This window comes from Clarias gariepinus, chromosome 25 (genome assembly GCF_024256425.1).
Source record: "Clarias gariepinus isolate MV-2021 ecotype Netherlands chromosome 25, CGAR_prim_01v2, whole genome shotgun sequence".
Classification (NCBI taxonomy): Eukaryota; Metazoa; Chordata; class Actinopteri; order Siluriformes; family Clariidae; genus Clarias; species Clarias gariepinus.
This window is the reverse complement of record NC_071124.1, coordinates 24,578,188-24,600,000: the sequence shown is the minus strand read 5'-3', so window position 1 is coordinate 24,600,000 and position 21,813 is coordinate 24,578,188. Positions and strand designations below refer to the sequence as shown.

The window sequence follows — 21,813 nt, the reverse complement described above, 5'->3', positions numbered from 1 at the left end:
TGAGGAATACATAAATGTTTTTCCGCTCAGTTTCACGTTAGAGACCTGATTATGTTATACTGGCTGTTAACGACACGTACACTAGAGGGCGCTCGTCTGGTCACCCTGTAGTGCTTCGGTTCGGTGCATTTTCAAGTCTTCAGAAAGACCCGTGATACGCGCGTTTGTGTGTGCTGCAGTACCAGTGTGAACAGCGGGGGCAGTAGAGCTCCACAATCGGATATCAGCGGTGTGGTAAAGAGTTACTGCCTGTTAGCGTATCGCTTTTATAAAACTCACTGTGAGCTCGGCGTCTCGCTGAAGGTGTCTGAGTGAGGGGCGGTGGGGTGGCGTGATGGAGGGGGGGGGTCGTCGTTGCAGGTAGGGGGGTGTGGTGCTGGTGAAGATCACAACTAAAATCACGACGACAGTGCTTTAATGTGTCACTGTGTGTGACATCACTGACGGTCGGACAGCAGATCACTGCTCAGGACTCGACTCTGATTGGTCAGGAGGTGTTTATTTATTCTCACTCATTCAGTGTCTGTCTGTCCATCTGTCTGTCTGCCAGCCTTTCACCTATCAATCCATCCATCCATATATCTGTCTGTCTGTCTGTCTGTCTGTCTTTCTGTGTCTGTCTGCCTATTTATCTAGCAAGCTATCTGTCAATATCTATCTATCCATCTATCTGTCTGTCTGTCTGTCTAGCTACCTGTTTGCCTACTACTGTATCTATATGTCTGTTTATTTGTCTTTCTATCTATCCACCCGTCTGTCTGTTTATCTTACTAGCTACTAGATAAGTCTGTCTGCCTGTCTGTCTGTCTATCTATTTATCTATCTAACTGTCTGTCTATTTATCTAGCTAGCTATTCGTCTGTCTGTCTTTCTATCTATCTATCTGTCGTCTGGCTGTCTGTCTGTAAACTCAGCTAGCTTTTTGTCTCTGTCGATCAGTTCATCTTTTTGTTTGTCTCTCTATCTATCTATTTATTTTCTCTCACTCTAGTGCAGCGGGAAAGATTACAGGTTTGTGTCAGTGTGCTGGTTTTGGTTGCTGTGGTAACGGCTCGTTCAGTGTATACACACACACAGCTGTGTGTAACTGCTGATAGCAAGGAAGGAGTCTCCAGTGTCAGTGTGTTGTAACAGTCAGACGTAGCGCTGTACGTATCATGGTTTATTGACAGACCTTCAGTACAGGATGTCGCTGATTGTTTTACTGTAACGTTGTGACGCGCAAAGTGTTTTATTTATCCTATAATGTTTTACAAGAGATGATGATGATGATGATGATGTAAAACACACTGACAAGTCGATAGCTCTTACACACCTGCCTTCTCAGCTGGACTCCACACACACACACACACACACACACACACACACACACACACACACACACACAGCTGCTGGCTGTATTTTTATCGTGTGTTTATTTTTGCTCCTGTGGTGAGGGTTTTCACGCTCGGCTCTGTCGGTACGCGCACGTGTTTAACGGTCACGTTTTCACGTCTGCATCCTGCAGCTCCGCATCGAACCACGCGCACCGCGTCTGAGTCACTGTTAGACCACACAGGTTGATTATTTCTCTTTAACCGCACACCCCAGAGTGTTTTATCCCTGAGGATTGTGTTTGTTTAAACGTGTTTGGTTTTAAGTAGCGACGGAGCGGAGCTGCTCTCTCCTGAACGGTACTGACACTGGAGACTCCTTCCTTAAATATTAATCAAATACACATCTCCGTACTGTAAAAAAGCTTTAAGCACATTTCCACTCCATATGTTTTTTTTAGAGCGATCTGAATACGATTTCCTTCGTCTGTCCCTCAGCATTTCATCATTAAGCTACTTCAAGCTAGCATATTTCTCCATATCTGTCCTGTTTTCTGGTTCTTATCCTTCCCACTCTCTCACTCTCTCTCTCTCTCTTTCCCATTTTCTCTCTCTCTCTCCTAGAGCTAATACTTGTTTTTTAAAAAAATTTTCATTGAATTTAATTCTAAGCTAAGTTTAGCTAACTGTACCTCTCCTGTAATTACCTGAAGTAGCAACTGAAATAAAACACAAGTCAAAAGGGAGAGAGAGAGAGAGAAAAGGAGGAGAGAGAAGGATGTGTGAAAATGTTGTGCGGCTCAAGGACAGACGGTAAGTGCCCCCCCGCTAGCTCCTCTAATGGGTTCGGGGATAAATGACCTCCCCGGCTGTGTTTTTGTCTCCTGATTGACAGCAGGAGTTCCTCTGACCCACATTTGCATCTGTTGCGATGACCTACATACACCACCGTCGACGGCTGATTGAAGCGCCGTCAACCTCGAGCCTGCCATTTTCCCCCGCGCGCTTCCTTGCTAACGCCACTACCGCCCGTTATTATTTTCATTATTATTATTTTTCCTTTAGCGAGCTGGGTGAGCGCCGAGCACCGTGCCGGGGGAGCCTCCTCTCCTCCTCACACCGGGGGTGGGGGTGGGGTGGTTTAGGAACCTCACTAATGTCGCTAATTAGTGAGATTAGCCTGGGCGCTAATCCTCAGAGCGAAATAATGAGCCGCTGAAAATGGAGGATTTTCTACAAACTCGCTCACAAACGCTTTTTTTAAATTCTTTATTTTTTCTGACTTTTTTATTGTGTATTAATCTTACATCATCAGTTATCCCCCGTCATCTGTCCATCCATCAGTCTGTCTGTCTATCTCTTTCTGTTTGTTAGTCTGTATCTGTCTATCAGTCTGTTCATCTCGCTGTCTGTCTGTCTGTGTATTTATCTAGCTAGCTATTTGTGAGGTCACACTTGGTGTTAAAGCCTTCGTTGCAGGGAGCGTACGATGAGCTCACCACGTGGCGACTCCGAGGTCGTGTGAAACCAGCGCTGATGTGTTGACGCTCCGATTTCCTTGTATGGTCGTTGTTTCCTGCTCTTGTTTCAAAAAGCTTTGTTTCAACTCGAAAATACACTCACTGAGGTCGTGTGTTAGTTAGTGAGGACATAGAAGAGTGTGTGTGTGTGTGTGTGTGTGTGTTTGGGGGGCGATGGGCGATGTTCAGTGTTTATTTTTAATTGTAATGGATTAAAGTGGCACACGCCGGGCCTCGGGGTGTGGCGTTCGGCCTAATCCTGCTTTCATCTGTACATTAATAAACTGATCAAACACACACACACACACACACACACACACACACACACTGCAGGCCAACAGCTGTGAGCGCTCAAGTTATTTTGAGATTTAAAAACGTTTCCTGTTTTGCCAGGAATATTTTTTTTAATAATGTTTTCTGCCAGCGAAACAAACATTAGTCACATGTGTGTGTGTGTGTGAGATACTGCGTGTGTTTAGTTTGGGGCATGTTCTAAATTAGTTTAAAAAAACAAACATAAAAACAGCTCAGACACGAGTTTGTTTCTGCTGAGGTTATTTTCTCCTCGATGGCGTGAGATCATGAAGATGTAAAACGTCGAGTGTTTTTATTTCTCGTCTGTTGGAGTTTTTCTCTCAGCGCTTTCACACTCGCACGGTCGAGCTGTGAGTGTTTGTGACCTCGGTGACCCCATGTCATACACCCTGGCCATCTCAGAGATAAACACTACAGCCGATTGTGTGTGTGTGTGTGTGTGTGTATGTTGCCATATGGTGTGTGTGTCCTTGTGTTGTAGCTTAAGGGTGAAGTTTCCCTGCAGAGCGGCAAGCGGTTACGGAGCGCTGCAGGTTATTCACATTCACTTTAACCCTCAGAGCAGAGTAACTACAACTAACACACACACACACACACACACACACACACACACACACACGCACACACCAGGTTAAACCAGAGTTTAACACCACAAACGGCATCTTTAATTTCACCCCCACTAACACCCACACATACGACCATTAACACAACCGTTACTATCGCAAACACAATTAACACCACCATTAACATTAAAAAATGAACACCATCACAAACTCCCCTGTAACCATTAGCACCACAGACGCCACCATTAACACCCTTTTAACACCAACACCTTTATTAGCTTCACAACCCCATTAACACCACAAAAACCACAATTCATGCTCTCATTTATAACATTAACACCACTATTACCACTACAATAAACACCATGAACACCCCAATTAACAGCATAAACACCACCGTCAACGTTAACAAATGAACATAATCACAAACTGCCCTTTAACCATTAACACCACCACCACCATTAACATAACAAAAACCCCACTTAAAACCACAACTAACGCCACAAACACCACCATTAACACCACTAACAGCACCATTAACACCCCCATTAACACTATTAACATCTCCAGTAACACCATTCACACCCCTTTAACTCTAGCATTAACACCGGGGCCGATACAATATAATCTCGATTCCTCGGTGTTGATTCGATTTTTATTGAGATTTTATATAATTACTTTTCCTGATTTCTTACTATTCTAACAAAATTAAGCAAATAGTTCGCACCTACTACACAGGACGATGTGCTGTGTGAATAGTTCAGAGCGCCACCTGCAGGATTATAGAGGAGTGTCAACATTTTACCAGTTCAATGCAAATACAAGACCAGTCAAAAGTTTGGACATGTTAATTCAATTCTAATTCAATGATTTTTCTTTAGTGATTTATTTTCTACATTTTACAACAATACTGGATTTAGTTTTTAAAAATTATGAAATAATACATGTGACATTAAGTAGTTAAGTAACGGCAACAACACTAACAGTCAGTTGTTATTTAAAGACATGAAGGTCGGCTTTTCTGGAACAGTTCCTACAAGAACAGTGTTGTGTCGAGTGCGTTTGTAAAACCCATCAAGAATGATGATGATGAAACTGTCTCTCATGAAGACCTTCCCAGGACAGAAAAAACTAAACTGAGCTCTGCTGCAGAGGAGAAGTTCATTTAGAGTCACCAGCCTCAGAAATCAACAATTAACAACCAGCACCTCAGATTAGAGCCGTTATGAAGCTTTACAGAGCAGAAGGAGCAGATAAACATCTAAAAAAAACAAAAAAAAAAAGTTCAAAAAAATTTCTTGTTGTGGTTGTGTTGTTTATATTTACTTTAATTTTAACAAAATAAAAGAAATATAGTTTGAAGATAATTTCTTTATATTATACTTTAATATATAGAATATATAGAATTTATATTGGATTTAATATACTTTATTTGTGTGTCAAAAGTTATTTATAATAATGTCATTATTTCTCATTATCGTCTCATTAACATGTCATATCAGTAATTCAATTAACAAATTTAGGGTGAGCGATTATTATATGATTCAATAATTAAATTAAATAAATGAAAAAAAAATATTTATAAAAAATATTTGAATAATCCATGAATTATTTTTACTTTCACCTTAACAAAAACAAAAATACACAAAGAATAAATTCGCATACATGTTTTGTAAAAAAGAGAAACAAACCAAAATTTACAGATAATATAATCTTATTTAATACACTTTAACAAACGAAAAACATATACAGTAGATTTTGCATTAAAAAAATGAAAATAAATTATTAATAAAAACTGAAATTCCCCAACAATATATTTACGCACAATATTTATTTATTTATTTATTTATCTATCTATCTTGTCAGGGTTACATTTCCTAAATTTTGAATTTTGAATTTTTTATATTGTAAAATAAATAATTGAAAAATAAATAAATAAATTTATTATTCTCACATAAGATCAACCAAATAAAAAGTAGTTAGCTTTTTTTGTTTATTTATTTATTTATTTTAGTTATTTGAGAATGCTTGCCTTGTCGGTCTTTATGTAAAAAAAATAAAAATTCCTCACAATCATCACATGAGCGCCATAGACTCTGACACGTCACACCATCAGAAATGACAAAACAATGAAAAAAAAAGTGTAAATGAGTCACTTTTGCATCTAATTTCACTTTCTAGAGAAAAAAAGAAAAAGGGAAAAAAAAACTAAAATGAAAGTGTGCCGCCTCGCTCGCCGGCCCCCTTCTGTCTTCCTCCAGATGTGGTTTAATCTACTGCGACTCGGCTAATTATGGTAATTAAGGATTAATTACCGTTAATTACTTGCACATGAACTCGTCAGCAGTCAGAGAGCGGAGCTGTGTGAAGTGTGTCACGTCTTTAAACACGTCACGGCGACCCGGAGGAGGATTAACACGGCCGCGCGGTCACCGAGTCTGACCCTCGACACGGCCGCGATCGGGACCGAGCCGTCAATCTTACGCACAATCACACCCCTGAGTGATACACTCACACACACACACACACACACACACACACACACACCTGTCGTTGCCAGCTCATATTTAATATCCTTTCTCGACAGCGCTCCTAAGTCCTGCGTTGTGATTGGTCGGTTTTAGAAACAGTGGGATTAAACCGATGTGCGCTCGTTCTAGACCGATATCGTTTTCATAATAACAGGCTGAGATTGATTTGTTATTTATTTAATATTTTTGGTCTCCAGTTTGAGCGGGAGAACAACAAAAGAGAGGGAACGAGTGTTTATAGCTGTGTAAGGAGCGACAAACAGATAAAAAGTGCAACGTTATTATATTATTATTATTATTATATAATTTTTTATTATATATTAAAAAAAGTTCTAGTGTGTGGAATCAGAGGAATAAAGCACTCATGCGGTGATGCAGTGTGTACGCACACGTGTACAGTGTTTGTGTTTACTAAAGTTTTTTTTTCAACAGAACGTTACTGTATCACTACCCTTTCGTCCTGAGCCGCCTCGGTTGCCATGGAAACACAGATTCCTCTCCATCAGGCGAAACACTGCACCGGTGTCTGATGTTATCGAGCAGATCTAATGACACCGGCCTTGATTGCTCGTCGATATCAGGCGTTTTTTTGCTGATAATTTTTTTTCCTCTTTCTGCCGCATTTAATTATCTTGTTAATTAGCAGTGTTTCTCGCGTAATCTCGTAATCCGTTTCGCAGAACCCTGTGTATCGAGTCACCAGTCGAGACTCTGTTTATTTCTGCGAGCTCGCCGTCGACGTATGGAACACACCGGATTTAGATTCCCCGAAGTCACATTATTGCTGGCGCCACAGACAGACACACACACACACGCGCGCGCTTGTACACACGGCGGGGAAGAAATGATGGCGCGCCGGCCGGATTAGATTAGTAAGATTCAGTATGAGCTGAGCGGGAAGAAGCAAAGCGTGCATAATTAATTCTGACCGTGATCACTGTCACTGTCTCAGAGGAATCATTTCCCATCTTTAAGAGCCAAACACACACACACACACTCACACACACACACACAAACAGGGTTTATCTTGTCCTCACAGAAACACACAGAGAGGTCGTACGTTATTTATTCCGATTTTGCCGTCCTGTTAATCACTCAGGTCTCTGTGTCAGGTTAAACAGCCTGTTATCTGAAGGCGAGCAGTGAAACACACACACACAATCACACACACACACACACACACACACACAGGATTTATTGACGTACAAAATAAACGTAGCTAGTTCTCTCTGTCTGTGCGTCACGTCGTAGTTGTGAGGATTCTCTGCTGCTCGATGCCTCGTGCTTTAAGGAAATTCCAAATAACTGATGAAGTGCGAGACGGAAATCAGATCGGGGACGAGAAAAAAAAAAAACAGACGAAACGAGGATCATCTGCAGTGAAAAACAAATATATCTTTGCAAGTGAAAATATCAGGGCCGTAAGATTCGCTCTGAAAAAAAATCACACTGCGATTATTTAGACACAACTTTTCACTGATAAACGCATGGCTTCGTGTTCAGACGTTTTTATCGAGTCGAACAGCAAATAACGGCACGAAAAACTCTCACTAAGAGGCTGTTCCATTTTCTCTCTTTGCTCAAGGCTCAGCCTGCTCTTTGTATCTGTGTGCGTTGAGTCCCATGCCCCCCCCCCACACACACACAGACCCCTCCTACTTTCGCCTTCACAGACACACACACACCTCGACTCTTTCTCTCTGCTCTACACAGAAACACTGCTCTGTCTCGATTCTTTTCAAAGGTAAAGTTCAGGTTAATTTGTTTTATTTTTACTTTACAGCAGTGATTCCGTTAGTGTGTCGCTCAATTGAGGGTCATTAGAGAGATTCCTTGTTTATTTTTCATTATGAAACCGTGTTTACGTTGTGTGCACATGTGTGTGTGTAAAAAGAGTGGAAGAATGGTAAACTGTGTAAGATGAGAAGACAGAGAGGGGCTTTACACACACACACACACACACAGCGCCTGCATGCACAAACGAAAGCACATATCTGTCGGGATTTATTTTTCCTTTTTTTAAAGGTAAAGTGCAGGTTAATTTGTTTTATTTTTACTTTTTTTTATTAATTATTTTTATGTATTTATTTTTGGGGGCTGTAGAACGAATAATTTAAGTTTCCATTATTTCTTATGGGGAAATTCAATTTGGCTTACAAATGTTTTGGAATACGAGCCCACTTCCGAAACAAATTATGCTCGTAATCCAAGGTTCCACTGTACTTATTATTCCTAATTACTGTTATGACACTACATCCGTAACTTTATTCTGAATCATTTATTATAAACCTTCACTAATCTACACTTTCAGTGTTGTTTGAGTCTCTCGAGTATAACGCTACATTTCACTGTGTGTGTGTGTGTGTGTGTGTGTGTGTGTGTGTGTATTAAACCTGTACTCTCTCTCTCTCTCTTACACGTTTATCCGTTTAACGTCGCGTCTATAACGCTGATGAAACTCTGTGTAGTTCAGGATGTAAACGATCCCGGCGGTTTTGAGGATTTGTTGTTTTTTTTTTTAAACCTACACAGATGAATTCTCTGACTCTGAAGCGGTGTGTTTACTGATGATGATGAGTCCGAATGTCACAATCGAACCACTAAAAAAACTGATAAAATAAAATAAAAAAATAATAAAAAACAATCTATCATTAAATATTAAAATGCTGTAAAACAAACAACAACATGCTAAACCACAGCAGCCCTGTCCTGGTTGTTTAATACAACTAAAATAAAAAGAACAGGACACACTGATACACCAGAAACGCATGGTTGTACACTGCCTGTATGGTGGGTGGTACATGCTTTTTATGACTGTGTGGTGGTTTTGGTGGTTGTGGAGTGGTTGTACTATATTTTTTTGTGGTTTTATATTTGGTTTTGCTGGTTATATGGTGGTTGTCCAGAGGTTTTGTATAGTATTATAGTGTTTTTTGTGGGTTTACAGTGGTTGCATGGTGGCTTTGGTTGGTCTGCAGTGGTAGTACGGTTTTATGGGTTGTACTGTGGTTGTAGTGCGGGTTTGGTTGTTCTGCAGTGGTTGTACGGTGTTTTTTGTTGTTTGGTTGTTGTGCAAATGGTGGTTTGTATAGATATACAGTGATTGTGCAGTGGTTTTGGTAGTTTGTATGGTTGTATGGTTGTTTTGCTGGTTGTGGTTTTTCTGTAGTTTTGGTGGTTGTATGGTGCTTTATGTGATTGTACTGTGGTTGATTTGCGGTGGTTTGGATACAGTGTTTGGTTGTACGGTGGTTTTGGTGGGCGTTCAGTGGTTGTATGATGGTTGCACATTTTCTTTTGTGGTTGTACAGTGTTTTTATATGGTTGGAGTGTGAATGTTCGGAGGTTTCTAAAACTCTAAACTCTGCTCAGTGTAAAACTCTCCCTGAACTCTACAGATGCTAATAACTGTTATTAGCGATAGCTGCAGGGGCTCAACGCTAATAACTGCGGCACCGGTGCCTCTTACACACTTACAGCCGCGTGTGTGTGTGTGTGTGTGTACAGGCCACCAAAGCTGCTTAATGTGACGGCTGTCAGCTCGACTCCAGCCAGCTGTCAACAGCACACACACACACACACACACACACACACACACACACACACACAGACTTCAGCCTTCATTCCTTTAATTGACACCTTCCCTTGTCTGTCTCACTTTCTGTCTCACTCTAGTTTTCTGTTCCTGTCTCTCTCCCCTTCCGTCTGTCTCTCTCGCTTCAGTCTCTCTTCTCGTTCTCTATCGTCTTATTATTATCCTCCGTCTGTCTTTCATCTGTCTCTTTCTCCCTCTGTCTCTCTCTCTCTTAGTCAGTTTCTCTCTGTATCTCAATTTATTTCCATTTAACTGATTTTGCCTAATTCTGTCCGTCATTCCATCTTCCCCTTCTTCCTCTTCTTCTTCTCCTCCTCATCTTTCTCGTTGTCACTGCTGAGAGGAACCGAGGAACCTTTTTTTATCTGAACTATTAACAGAATAATTAGTTCCCAGAACCCTGATTTTGTTAAAAAGATAAACAATTATCATGATGCAATGTTATTATTATTATTTTTTTTAACACACACACACCTTCATGTTAGTCGCCTCAGATTTACTTCCACACGCACACACAGACACTCGTATCAGAAGGTCATGAGTTCTAACCCCGGCGCTTACACGCGTCCTCCTCTCCTGCATCAGGACATTCGACTGTCTGCATGAAACAAGCCGGAGAGATCTCTGTTTGAGACGACGCCTCCCTCCAGTCGTATTTATTTATTTATTTATTTTACGTTGGAGCTTTTAAATGAACGACAGCATTTTTTAAACGTTTAATTTATTCCCAGTTTTTTTATTTATTTTTTTATAGCGCCATACATCAGGCGAGAAAACACGAGGTGTCTGAGCTCGACTATAAATCCTGCTGTCGTATCTGTCAATGTCAAGTGCAGTAAAGGTGTGTGTGTGTGTGTGTGTGTGTGTGTGTGTGAGGTTACTGTATCCTCAGCAGCACTTTAGGAAGACAAACTTTTCAGCGTGGCTGTCAGGGCTTTCTCTGCTGCCTTGTTTGACCGTTCATCTTCTTAATTGTGACGGAGAACTTCAGCATCATTAATTAAACATGCTTTCATTTAAAGGCGCTCGCAGGGAGTCTGTGTGCGCGTGTGTGTGTGTGTGTGCGCGTGTTTGTGTGTGTGTGTTAGAAGACTGCCTGAAAATGCATTATGTATTTACGTGATGGATAACAAAAACATGACACTTGTTCCGCGTTTTAAACGATTCTGCATAAACACACCGGCAATAAAGACAGAAACGTAACGAGACAGTACCGAGGGACGACTTTTTATTTGAATTTTTTTACTCACTTGTCGAGTACTGGGGTGTTTTCCCAGGCTAGGGGTGTAATGAGACGATTTAATGAATTACAACAACAATCATCAATGATGATACAGGTCGTCCCCGATTTATGAACATTCGAGTTATAAATTTTTACAGATATGAACGGTTCTACGAATATTCGTACAAAGCTCACAGAAGTAGCTCACGTGTATTGTACAAAAAATAGACACTGCAGTGCACCAAATATCAATATTTACAATTAAATACAATTTTTTCAGTTGTAAGTGAATGTATAAAATGTCTAAAATCTGGTATATTGTGTGTGTGTGTGTGTGTGTGTGTGTGTGTGTTTGTGGGAGAAATTAGTCGACCTCACCGGTTTCAGTGAATCAGTCCGGGAGCACAATGATAAAAAATGTCTGTCTTGTAAAGCTGTCCTGATGAATAATAATCCTTGTTCACAGTCCAAGACAATGGAAAACAGCTCTGAGACAAAACGTTGTCCAGGACTTCCCTCGTGATTTAAAGACATCACTGTTACATTTGACAGCTGTGAGATTCATGTCCTTATGGTTTTTGGCCACATGATGTCAGTGTGGGGAAAAGGGGCAGAGATTTAGTCGCGTTAATCGGTGTGCTTTACATTGTATATTCGTTTCAAAGGCGTACAAGACTCACTTTTTGTCAGACTTAAGAACAAATCCTACTTATGGACATGCTTCCTGAATGGAATTCGTTTGTAGATCAGGGACAACCTGTACTATTATTGTTAAAAAAATAACAAAAAACTCCCGCTCTGGAGAAATTATTTTTGAAACGACGGATGGATAATTGAAATGATTAACAGTTATACATGATGACTATAATAATGATGAGCCGTGCAGGTAAATTGTTTCTTTATTCTTCGATTCCATTTGTTGAGTTAGCACGTCAGATTTTTATTCTTTATCTAGTATCAAATACTCAAAATTATAGCTTTTTCTTTTTCTGCCAAGTTTATAGTCACAGTACCGCCATCTTCTGAACAGGAATGGAAAACGACAAAGGACAATAGTATGATGTATATTATATTAAAGTTATAATATTATTCATATTATTATTATCATAATATTATCATATATACTGTATATCAATACACAGTTGACTCTCGAAATTGGCGGGGGTTACGTTCCTAGAGCACCATGGAATCGTTAATTTTTTTTTTTTTAAAGCGTGAATTTTGGATGTGGTCAAAAAAAAAAAGCCTATAAATGCTTTTTTTTTTTTTTTTTTTATAGTTTAAATTCTAAACATGTCCCAAAACATTTTAATTTCATTTTAAACTCAGTTTAATACATCACACTTAAAATAACAAACGAAATAAAACTACAGAATGTAAAGGTGAACCTGTATACTGTACAGTTCTGTACTACTGTGTCTCCCGCAGTGCTAGAATGTAAAATACATTAAATGTTACCCCTCTATATGTACTGTAACTAATGGCAGAGCATACGGTATCAGTACTGTAGGGTAAATACGGTAATAATAATTCTGCATCCAAGCCGCATTTTTCTCCACAGTTGCTTTGGGTTCTTTCTACAGTACAAAAACATTTATAGAGTATTATATTTTATATGGAAATTTAGCTGAATTTACGTTAATGTTTATGTTACAAAAATAGTAAATTATATTGTTCTTATTATATTGAGCTTTAAAATGCACATAAAATTATGTATTATCCACGAAAACAACATAAAACCTTTTTTCCACAAACAATCATTAGTTGGGTTCTGAGGAAAAATCCGTAAACAACTGAGACCAAGAACTCTGAACCGCGACTTCGCCGGGGGTCAACTGTGTAACATTTAACAATAAATTTTTCCTAATATATTTATACAAGTTTTCCTTTTGCTGAAGTGTGTATACATTGTTTTGCCTGACTCTGTGTGTTTGTATCTATATATATAAATATAATTTAAATATTTATAAAATTGTGGTACTTAAAGAATCATAATATAGATTGAATCGACATGTGTGATATGCTAAAGCGTAGCTGAAATCTAAAAACAACACATACACACACACACACACACACACACAGTTCATACTCACATGCATTCAGAGAGCAGGGAAATCATTTATCCATTAATAACGGTTAATGTGGTTCAGTTCAGCTAAACAGCTGCACACACACACACACACACACACACACACACACACATACACACACACAGAAAGCAGCTGGCAGCATTACGGCCTAATTGATTGCCATGCCATTACCGAATCAAAATAAATAAAGTGCATGGCGTCGGTTTGGGGTAATTAAGCCACGGCGAAGGGAATTGTACGATTATCTGTATTTATTGTATTTACGTAATCCATTTACTCGTTCACTGGAGGATCTCTTTGGAAGACACAAATCATTATTTGCCTCATTAGAGTTCTTCTCCAGATGAGCATAGCCCTGCTGGATGTTCGGGCAGGAGAGGTACACACACACACACACACTTCATGAAAAAAAAAACATAAACAAAAAAAAACCCCACAACCCTGAACTGGCGCACTGGCATCGGACACATTGCTTAAGTGAAAAAAAAAAAGAAAAACAGGTTTACGCCAAACTCTGATGAACAACTTGGTGTCTCTGGCGGTTTAATAAACGAGGCGGCGTGGCGTAATGCGTTTCCCCGAGATTTATATAAATGAAATGAAATGAAATTAAGAGTAACTGATGAAGCAGGATGTTTGCTCTCTGGAGAAATCCGAACCCTGACGCTGAACTCCTGACCTGCCGAGCTTTCCTCTTAATCGATGCTCAGAGAACGTGTCCTGCCGCTCTGTGTGTGTGTGTGTGTGTGTGTGTGTGTGTGTGTATTGACTGCAAAGGTAAAATCAGATTGTATTTATTTAGTAATTATTTTAATTGTATGTTATTTTTTTCATATATTAAGTTACATTTGTTTAGAACATAGTCGAGGAGGTCATGTGATGTGATGTGATGATGTGATTTGATAACGTTAGCTCACACACACACACATATCAAGTGCTGATTGTTTCTGAGCTTGTGTCATAAAGGGAAGGTTTTCCTTTGTAACTATCAGAGAAGTGAGTGTGTGTGTGTGTGTGTTTTAATCTGTAAAGAACGATAGAGACATCTTGTGGGAGATGGAAACAGAGCAGCACTTTTATACACGCCTGATATTGTATGAGTCGCACTCGTGATCATGTGACCAGGTGATCATGTGACTGCGGGTCTTTGTGTGTTAATCTTCGTTCTCACTTTATCACCTTGCCTGAGTCGACTAGCTGATTCTTTCCACTACTTTGTGTTTTATACTTCTTTTTTTAAAAGGAAGATCGTTATTTGTCAGGTGACGCGACAGTGTAGTGGTTAGTGCTGTGGCCTCGCGCCTCCAGGGTCGATGGTTCGAGTCCTTTCCCGGGTTTGTTTGTGTGTGTGTGCATGTTCTCCACATAGACATGCCTATTAGGTTCATTGGTGTTTCCAAATTTCTTATAGTGTGTGTGTGTGTGTGTGTGTGTGTATAGGCTTTAGGCCTTCAGCGCCCCAGTACAGAATGAATGAATGTTAAATGTCTACATGTTTGTATTTGAATTGAAATAATGTCGCAGTTCCTCTACAATCCTGCAGGTGGTGCTCGGCATAACTATTCACACAGCATTATGTGTAGTAAGTTTGTATAGAATTCTTTCTAGTAGCCACTTTAAAGCTGAGAATGTGCTGCTAACGTCATAGTCATGTGACCAGAATCACACTGCCTTATAACCACTAATCAAACGACGACATCAGATAAACACTATCTGACGCTATACAAATAAAATTGAATCAGATATGAGCTAATGGTGACTAATGTATGTAACGATAAACAGCGTAAACAGCAACAAAGAAAACAAAATCAGAACGCAGACCCGAACAGCTGAACAGTAATTTTGATGTATTTCATGTTCGTCATTGTTGCAACAGAAAACAAATGCGAAAAAAAATGAGTTTTTATCAAAAGTGAACAAGCGACTGTTGATATATATATATTTTTTTATTGTCTTATTTTTGCCGCCACACGCAGCATCTCAGATTTTTTTTACTGGATCATTAACACTAGTGTGCGCCGTATTCAATACAGAATTCACTATTACTACTCTTAATCAGCGCCCCCTACTGGGAACGTTTACAACTGCAGAAACTGATTAACAATAAAAAAACGAGCGAACTGCACTTTTAAAATATACAGTATATATATTAGGCAGAAGATATTGGAAACTGCATTTTTGTTAAAATTATTTCTTTGCTACAATTGAAGATTACTGGCTTATGTATTTATTTAGCTTATCATAAATAATGTTGTACGTTAATGCTTTTTAACTGAAGAACTATCCTTGTTTGTTCGTAATTATTTTTTTAAATGAGTTTGTTTTCTTAATTACTGTCACTGAGTTTATAGATTAAATACACTCGTGTCGTAGTTTTTATTTATTTATTTTTTTTAATGCAGCCCGACTCCGGTGGCGTCTCCGCGTCTGCGTGAAGTAATGGATGGTTCTGTAATAAAGATCAGTGGAGGAATATTCCGTATGAGTTTTTGATGAATGACGGAATAAAGTCGTTGTAATGTATTGCTGATGTGTGTGTGGTGAGTCGCTACGTTGGAGAAGAAAAACGAGCTCTGGCAGGAGGTGAGGGCAAATTATTTACCCAAGATTACAGCGTGAAGTGATGAAATGACGGTTTTATTATCTTCACTCCTGCCAGGATCGGTGTTCGAGCTGCGATTTGATCGCGGTGAAGAGCGATTATAATGAAGGCCGTGGATCAGCTCGCATCACTCACGCTGATGTTTCAGTCTCATATTAACGCCATTAAAGTCTCGCGTGTTGGCGTTTTCATCGAGGTTATACATGTATTCATCCATTTTGTATGAGCTTTTAAAACGTTCAGGTCTGATCTCATGAATTATGGTACGAGATACGAGGCTGTTCTTTACATATATTTACATAAAACTTGCATAAAACGGCTTTCAGGGCTTAAAGTAACCTGCAGCCGATACCTGAACAGGAAGTCACTCTGAACCCAAACGTCTGAGTCTTTACTTTTGAACTCGATCTTTGATGCTACAGTTATAAAAGCTCATAGATGCTAAACCTGAATCTAAACCACTGATCGACTATTGATAAATTATCAGTAATAAATACAATGATTTACGGTTAGAAAATCATAATTTTGTTTATAGTATCTAGTGTTTTGAAACAAGTTGGTTCCTGTTTTTTGCTTATGTTGTTGTTTTGTCGTTATCTGGAAGTTAATGTTTTTTTTTTAAAAAAAAGTGAACTCACTAAGAAAAAAAAAGGAGTGGATTTTTTTTCCTTTGCATTTATTTCGTTGAGGTGGAAATAACAACCATTTCTACAATTCTTCCAAATGGTAGAGATGTCACTTCATGGTAAAAGAATCGAAAAAATTTATAAGTGCCTCGAAAAGGGACATAAATCTCTACCTTTCATCTGGTGGGGCAACAGCACAAAGGTTTTTGCAGCGTTAGAGCCATTATACAGTTATACAGTATTTCTCATGGTATAAAATGAAGCAATTAAATATGCATCCTGTTTAAAGGCGCAGACTCAACTAAATGGTAGAGTTAACTCAGGTTAACATTCGGGTTAACTTTAAAAAGTAAGATATAGTGATTTAAATTGCGCTCTACCAAAAAGTTGAGCAGAACGTTAAAGGGTTAATAAGATAATAAATAAATAAATAAAATAAATAAAATGCAGCTTTTTATATATTTAATTTAACCGTTTCTTATTCTATATTACCAAGAAATTTCTTGGACACATGGACTTATTCTGTAATTTAAAAAAATAAGCACCTTCATCATAACAGTAATTGCTGTTACTATAGAAACGATTACTGTATTCAAACGACTGCAACGGTACAGCCCCGCCGTACTGTCAGTTTAACTTTATTTTTCTCACATTGTGTGTTCTGTGCTGCTCTTTCGTTCCTCAGTGTTGAGTATTCGCGGCGCGCAGGACGAGGAGCCTCCTGATCCACAGCTCATGCGATTGGACAACATGCTGTTAGCAGAAGGCGTGTCCGGCCCTGAAAAGGGGGGCGGGGCTTCAGCAGTCGCAGCAGCCGCCGCCGCGGCAGTGGGCGGAACCGGAAACGACAACTCGGTGGAGCATTCGGACTACAGAGCGAAACTGACACAGATACGACAGATCTACCACACGGAGCTGGAGAAATACGAACAGGTCGGAAAAACAACAATGTTAGAAAACAATAATAATAATAATAATAAAACTGTTTTATTGCAAGCAACGATGAGCGGGCCCAAGCACCCTGCGCCATCGCCGCTGCACCGCACAATCTGCACACTTCACACACTATATAGGGCTAATGTCAGCATGGGCCCTAAATATTGGTCTTGTCAACTGTGTGTGTGTGTGTGTGTGTGTGTGTGTGTGAATAGGGGAATTTTATGCTAAGACCTCCAAAAAGCTGGTGTATTTGTGTGTGTGTGTGTGTGTGTGTGTGTGTACATGTGTGAGAGATGTGAGTGTGTGAGGGTTAACATTTGTGAATTGAGTGTGTATGTGTGTGATATACTGTATGAGTGTGTTTATGCGTGCATGCATGTGTAAGAGAGAGAAAAGAGAGTGTGTATGTGTGTGTGTGAGTGTTAACATTTTTGATGTGTACGTGTGTACAATCGGCCGCAGATGCTTGAAAATAAGCATCACACTATGATGTCACTGAACGTCGGCCTGGTTTGGTGACGATCGTATAAATTCCCTAGGAGGAGTAAATCAAAATCCATCGGTGCGTTTTGGTAAATAACACAAAATAACTGACTTCCTGTTGAGTTGAGCCCAGGACATGCTGCATGAAAGTTGTTCGGCTTAATGAGCTCTAAATTTGTACCGAGTTTTGTGTGCTTACCTGCAAGTGTGTATGAGCGATGCAGCAAAATCTGCTGTGGGGCCCCGGGGCCACGCGACTCTCAGGCATCCTAATGGCAGCAGAGTCCAACCTGTCTGCCATTTTTTATGAGTTTTTGAGCATGTTAAAATGGGTCATGCGCATCCTATAGTGCTTGGGGCCCTAATTACAATAATAACAATAACAATAATAATAACAACAATACTGTATACAGATTATACAGATATTATTATTATTATTATTATTATTACAGTCTCGTGCTGTTACTTTTCTTTTAATGAACACAAAGAAGTGTGATGTCAGCTGTAAGCCCCACCCCTTTTCCTCAATCTCACATTTAGCCTTTTTCTTTAATTTTGCCACATATAAATTGTGCCCTCTTCACTCTAAACACCTTAAACCAAAATAATCATAAATTGTTAAAGATGTTGTGTTTGACCTCGCTAACATTAAACATACACTCAACAAAAATATAAACGCAACACCTTTGTTTCTGCTCCGATTTTTCATGAGATGCTCTTAAAGATCTAAAATTCATTCCAGATACACAATATTACCATTTTTTTTAAACATTGTTCACAAATCAGTCTAAATGTGTGATAGTGAGCACTTCTGCTTTGCTGAGATAATCCATCCCACCTCACAGGTGTGCCACATCAAGATGCTGATCTGACATCATGAGTAGTGCACAGGTGTACCTTATACTGCCCACAATAAAAGGCCACCCTGGAATGTGCAGTGTTTTGCTTTATTAGGGGTCTGGGGACGGTCAGTATCTGGTGTGACCACCATTTGCCTCATGCAAAAAAAAATTACAAAAAATTACTTTTTCACACAGGGCCATGTAGGTTTGGATTTTTTTTCTTCCTAAATAATAAAAAACATCATTTAAAAACTGCATTTTGTGTTTACTTGTGTTATCTTTGACTAATAGTTAAATGTGTTTGATGATCAGAAACATTTTGTGTGACAAACATGCAAAAGAATAAGAAATCAGGTAGGGGGCAAATAGTTTTTCACACCACTGTATATATAGCTGGTGTCACATATCTAGATCAGATCTGATCAGTAATGACCTGAAATTGTATTGTTAAATGAATTTAAAAAAAAAGCAATTTTGTTCGCTTGCAAGTGGAAAAAAAATCCTGAAAACTGTAGCCTGTAAAAAACGAAACGTCAAATCGAACATGTTACGATGCTGTAAAATGAAATGTAATTAAAGAGAACGCTGACTGTCATGCCTGGATCAGACGCGATGAGGAGGAGATCCTCGAGGGAACACCTCAGCCGTGTGGAAACGCTTCACCATGTCTTTAAGGGATATTAAACAAGGGATCGTTAGGGGACTATACTTTTTTTTAAAAAAGAATTTCTGTGTGTGTGTGTGTTTAGGCATGTAACGAGTTTACCACGCACGTGATGAACCTATTGAGAGAACAGTCTCGCACTCGTCCCATTTCACCCAAAGAGATCGAGCGCATGGTCGGCATCATCCACCGCAAGTTCAGCTCCATACAGATGCAGCTCAAACAGAGCACGTGCGAAGCCGTCATGATCCTGCGCTCACGCTTCCTTGACGCCAGGTGAGTCCATCACTCTAACACACGCGTGCTCACACACACATACATGCGTTAATATCATCCTCAAACGGAATCCTTCTACACTGTGTTCCCTCTCGCGGCTCTCTCACAGACGGAAGAGGCGGAACTTCAACAAGCAGGCCACAGAGATCCTGAACGAGTACTTTTACTCACACCTCAGTAACCCGTATCCCAGCGAGGAGGCGAAAGAGGAACTGGCCAAGAAGTGTTCCATCACCGTCTCCCAGGTCTGTCCCTTACCTCATACATCTCCTCATTACTAGGGTTCGGGAATCACCGGGGAGCCCGTGTTACGATATTATCACCGCGTGACAATATCACATTACGATATTATGACCATACGACATTATCACCGTACAATATTTTCACTGTACAACATTATCATACACGATATTAATACAATGCGACTTTTTCACCATACAGTATTATCTCCATATGACATTATCACCATGCGACATTATACGACATTATCACCTTACCACGATATCACTAAACCACATTATCACTATACAGTACGTTATCACAATATAATATTGTTGCGATACAATATTATTAAATTTAATTTGCGACTCTGTAAGTGTGATGATTTTATAAATATCATGATTCCGTAAAACTTTGTTAGGATTCTAAACAAAGTAATAGCAAAAATTAATTTGCTCTTAATACACAGGATGTTCTGTGTGAACAGTTTAGAGCGCCACCTGTAGGTTTATAGAGGAGCAGCAACGTTTTACCACGATTCGTGAATCACGACACGAAATGATCACAATACATCACACACCACAGTGTGCTGTAATCGCAGATAAAGGAGACTGAATGAAAGGGGTGGCACGCAGGGGATTTTTGCTCAAGCTTCCCGACTCTAGTTTCCATATGCTTCCATATGCAGGCCAGAATTTAGTTCATTTGCGCTGCTAACGGCTATTAACACGTATCGCCCTCTAATGGATATGTTTTAATTTGCAGCCACAAACAATACATACAAGAAATATAAATATTGAGAACAGATTCTTTACAGACTGTGTGATGTTTGAGAGTGTGTGGAAAGAAACATTGAAGGAAAATGAGGCTCTTGACGTGTAAAATGTTCGGTGCTGCTCAGGTGTCAAACTGGTTCGGGAACAAACGGATCAGATACAAGAAAAACATCGGGAAATTCCAGGAGGAAGCGAACATGTACGCCGCCAGAACAGCCGTTAACGCGGCCAGCGCTTCTGCTCAGGGCAGCCAGGCGAACTCGCCCTCCACGCCCAACTCGGCCGGTGAGTCCCCGCCCCTTTATTACTCCTACAGATTACAGGTCAGTGCGTTTCATAACCAGCTAACCGCATGCACTATTTCACAAAGAGTTAGAAATGGCTTAATCTCAGTGTTTAACCTTCTGTCTCATGTGCTTGCAGTGGATTATGGGTAATACTCATGAGCGCTCAGCTCACACCATGTTCGCGTCACGCTCAGCACCTCGGGGTTGATTATTTTCCTAATTTAAGCACAACCTTGATGTTTAATCCCTCTCATACTCAATAGGTGTATTTATCAAAGAGCACGTCGTGCAGCGACATGGAACGCCCTGTGATGGCGCTATAGCACTACCTCTTGTAGAACAGCATTACCTCTTGTTTTTTATTTGGTTGTTTTTTTAAGTAATTTGTGGATTAATTAAATCTCTAGTTTTATCTTCAGTCTGTACATTACTCTTTTAGATTTTTTTTTCACAAACTCATCATCATTAACTTATAAATCTCCTCGTATCCGCGTTAGTGCTTGTGTTAGCCTGTATGTTTTAACGGTAGCAAACATCGCTTCAGGTAAATGGCTTGCTGTGTCCGGCGTGACCTTTTGTTCGTCATTATGGCCCTGAAAGTGATTAGCGAGTCGCGCGCATTCGATTAGCGCTCTGTGCCTTTTTGTGGACAAATTAAGTTAAAGTCCCGGTCCCTTAAACATCTAGGGATTCGTCCTCCATTAAAGCACAAATAGCGCTCCTTGATTCCTAGCGTGACTCGATTAGCGCTTCCTAAATGACTGAAACACACACATCCATCACTCTGGTGCAAGTTTTTTTTTCTTTTTTTTTTGAGGATGTAGTGCTTTTGGATGCTAGGCTAATACACACACGCTGGAGAAGAAAAATCACATGCACGAAAGAGATTTTAATTTATTTACCTTTTACTCACACACACACACACACACACACTGCATATTTTCTACGAT

At 39.7% G+C, this 21,813-nt stretch overlaps 1 protein-coding gene across 4 annotated transcripts in view; it reads left to right on the top strand.

Moving 5' to 3' along the window:
- pbx1a (pre-B-cell leukemia homeobox 1a) overlaps positions 1-21,813 on the top strand; it is a 66,515-nt gene that overhangs the window by 31,563 nt on the left and 13,139 nt on the right. For all 4 annotated transcript variants that reach the window (XM_053486594.1, XM_053486595.1, XM_053486596.1 and 1 more), the window contains 4 exons: positions 17,063-17,310; positions 19,391-19,581; positions 19,691-19,826; positions 20,702-20,861. In XM_053486594.1, coding sequence (XP_053342569.1) covers positions 17,063-17,310; positions 19,391-19,581; positions 19,691-19,826; positions 20,702-20,861 — 735 coding nt within the window. The remainder of the gene's footprint in view (positions 1-17,062; positions 17,311-19,390; positions 19,582-19,690; positions 19,827-20,701; positions 20,862-21,813) is intronic.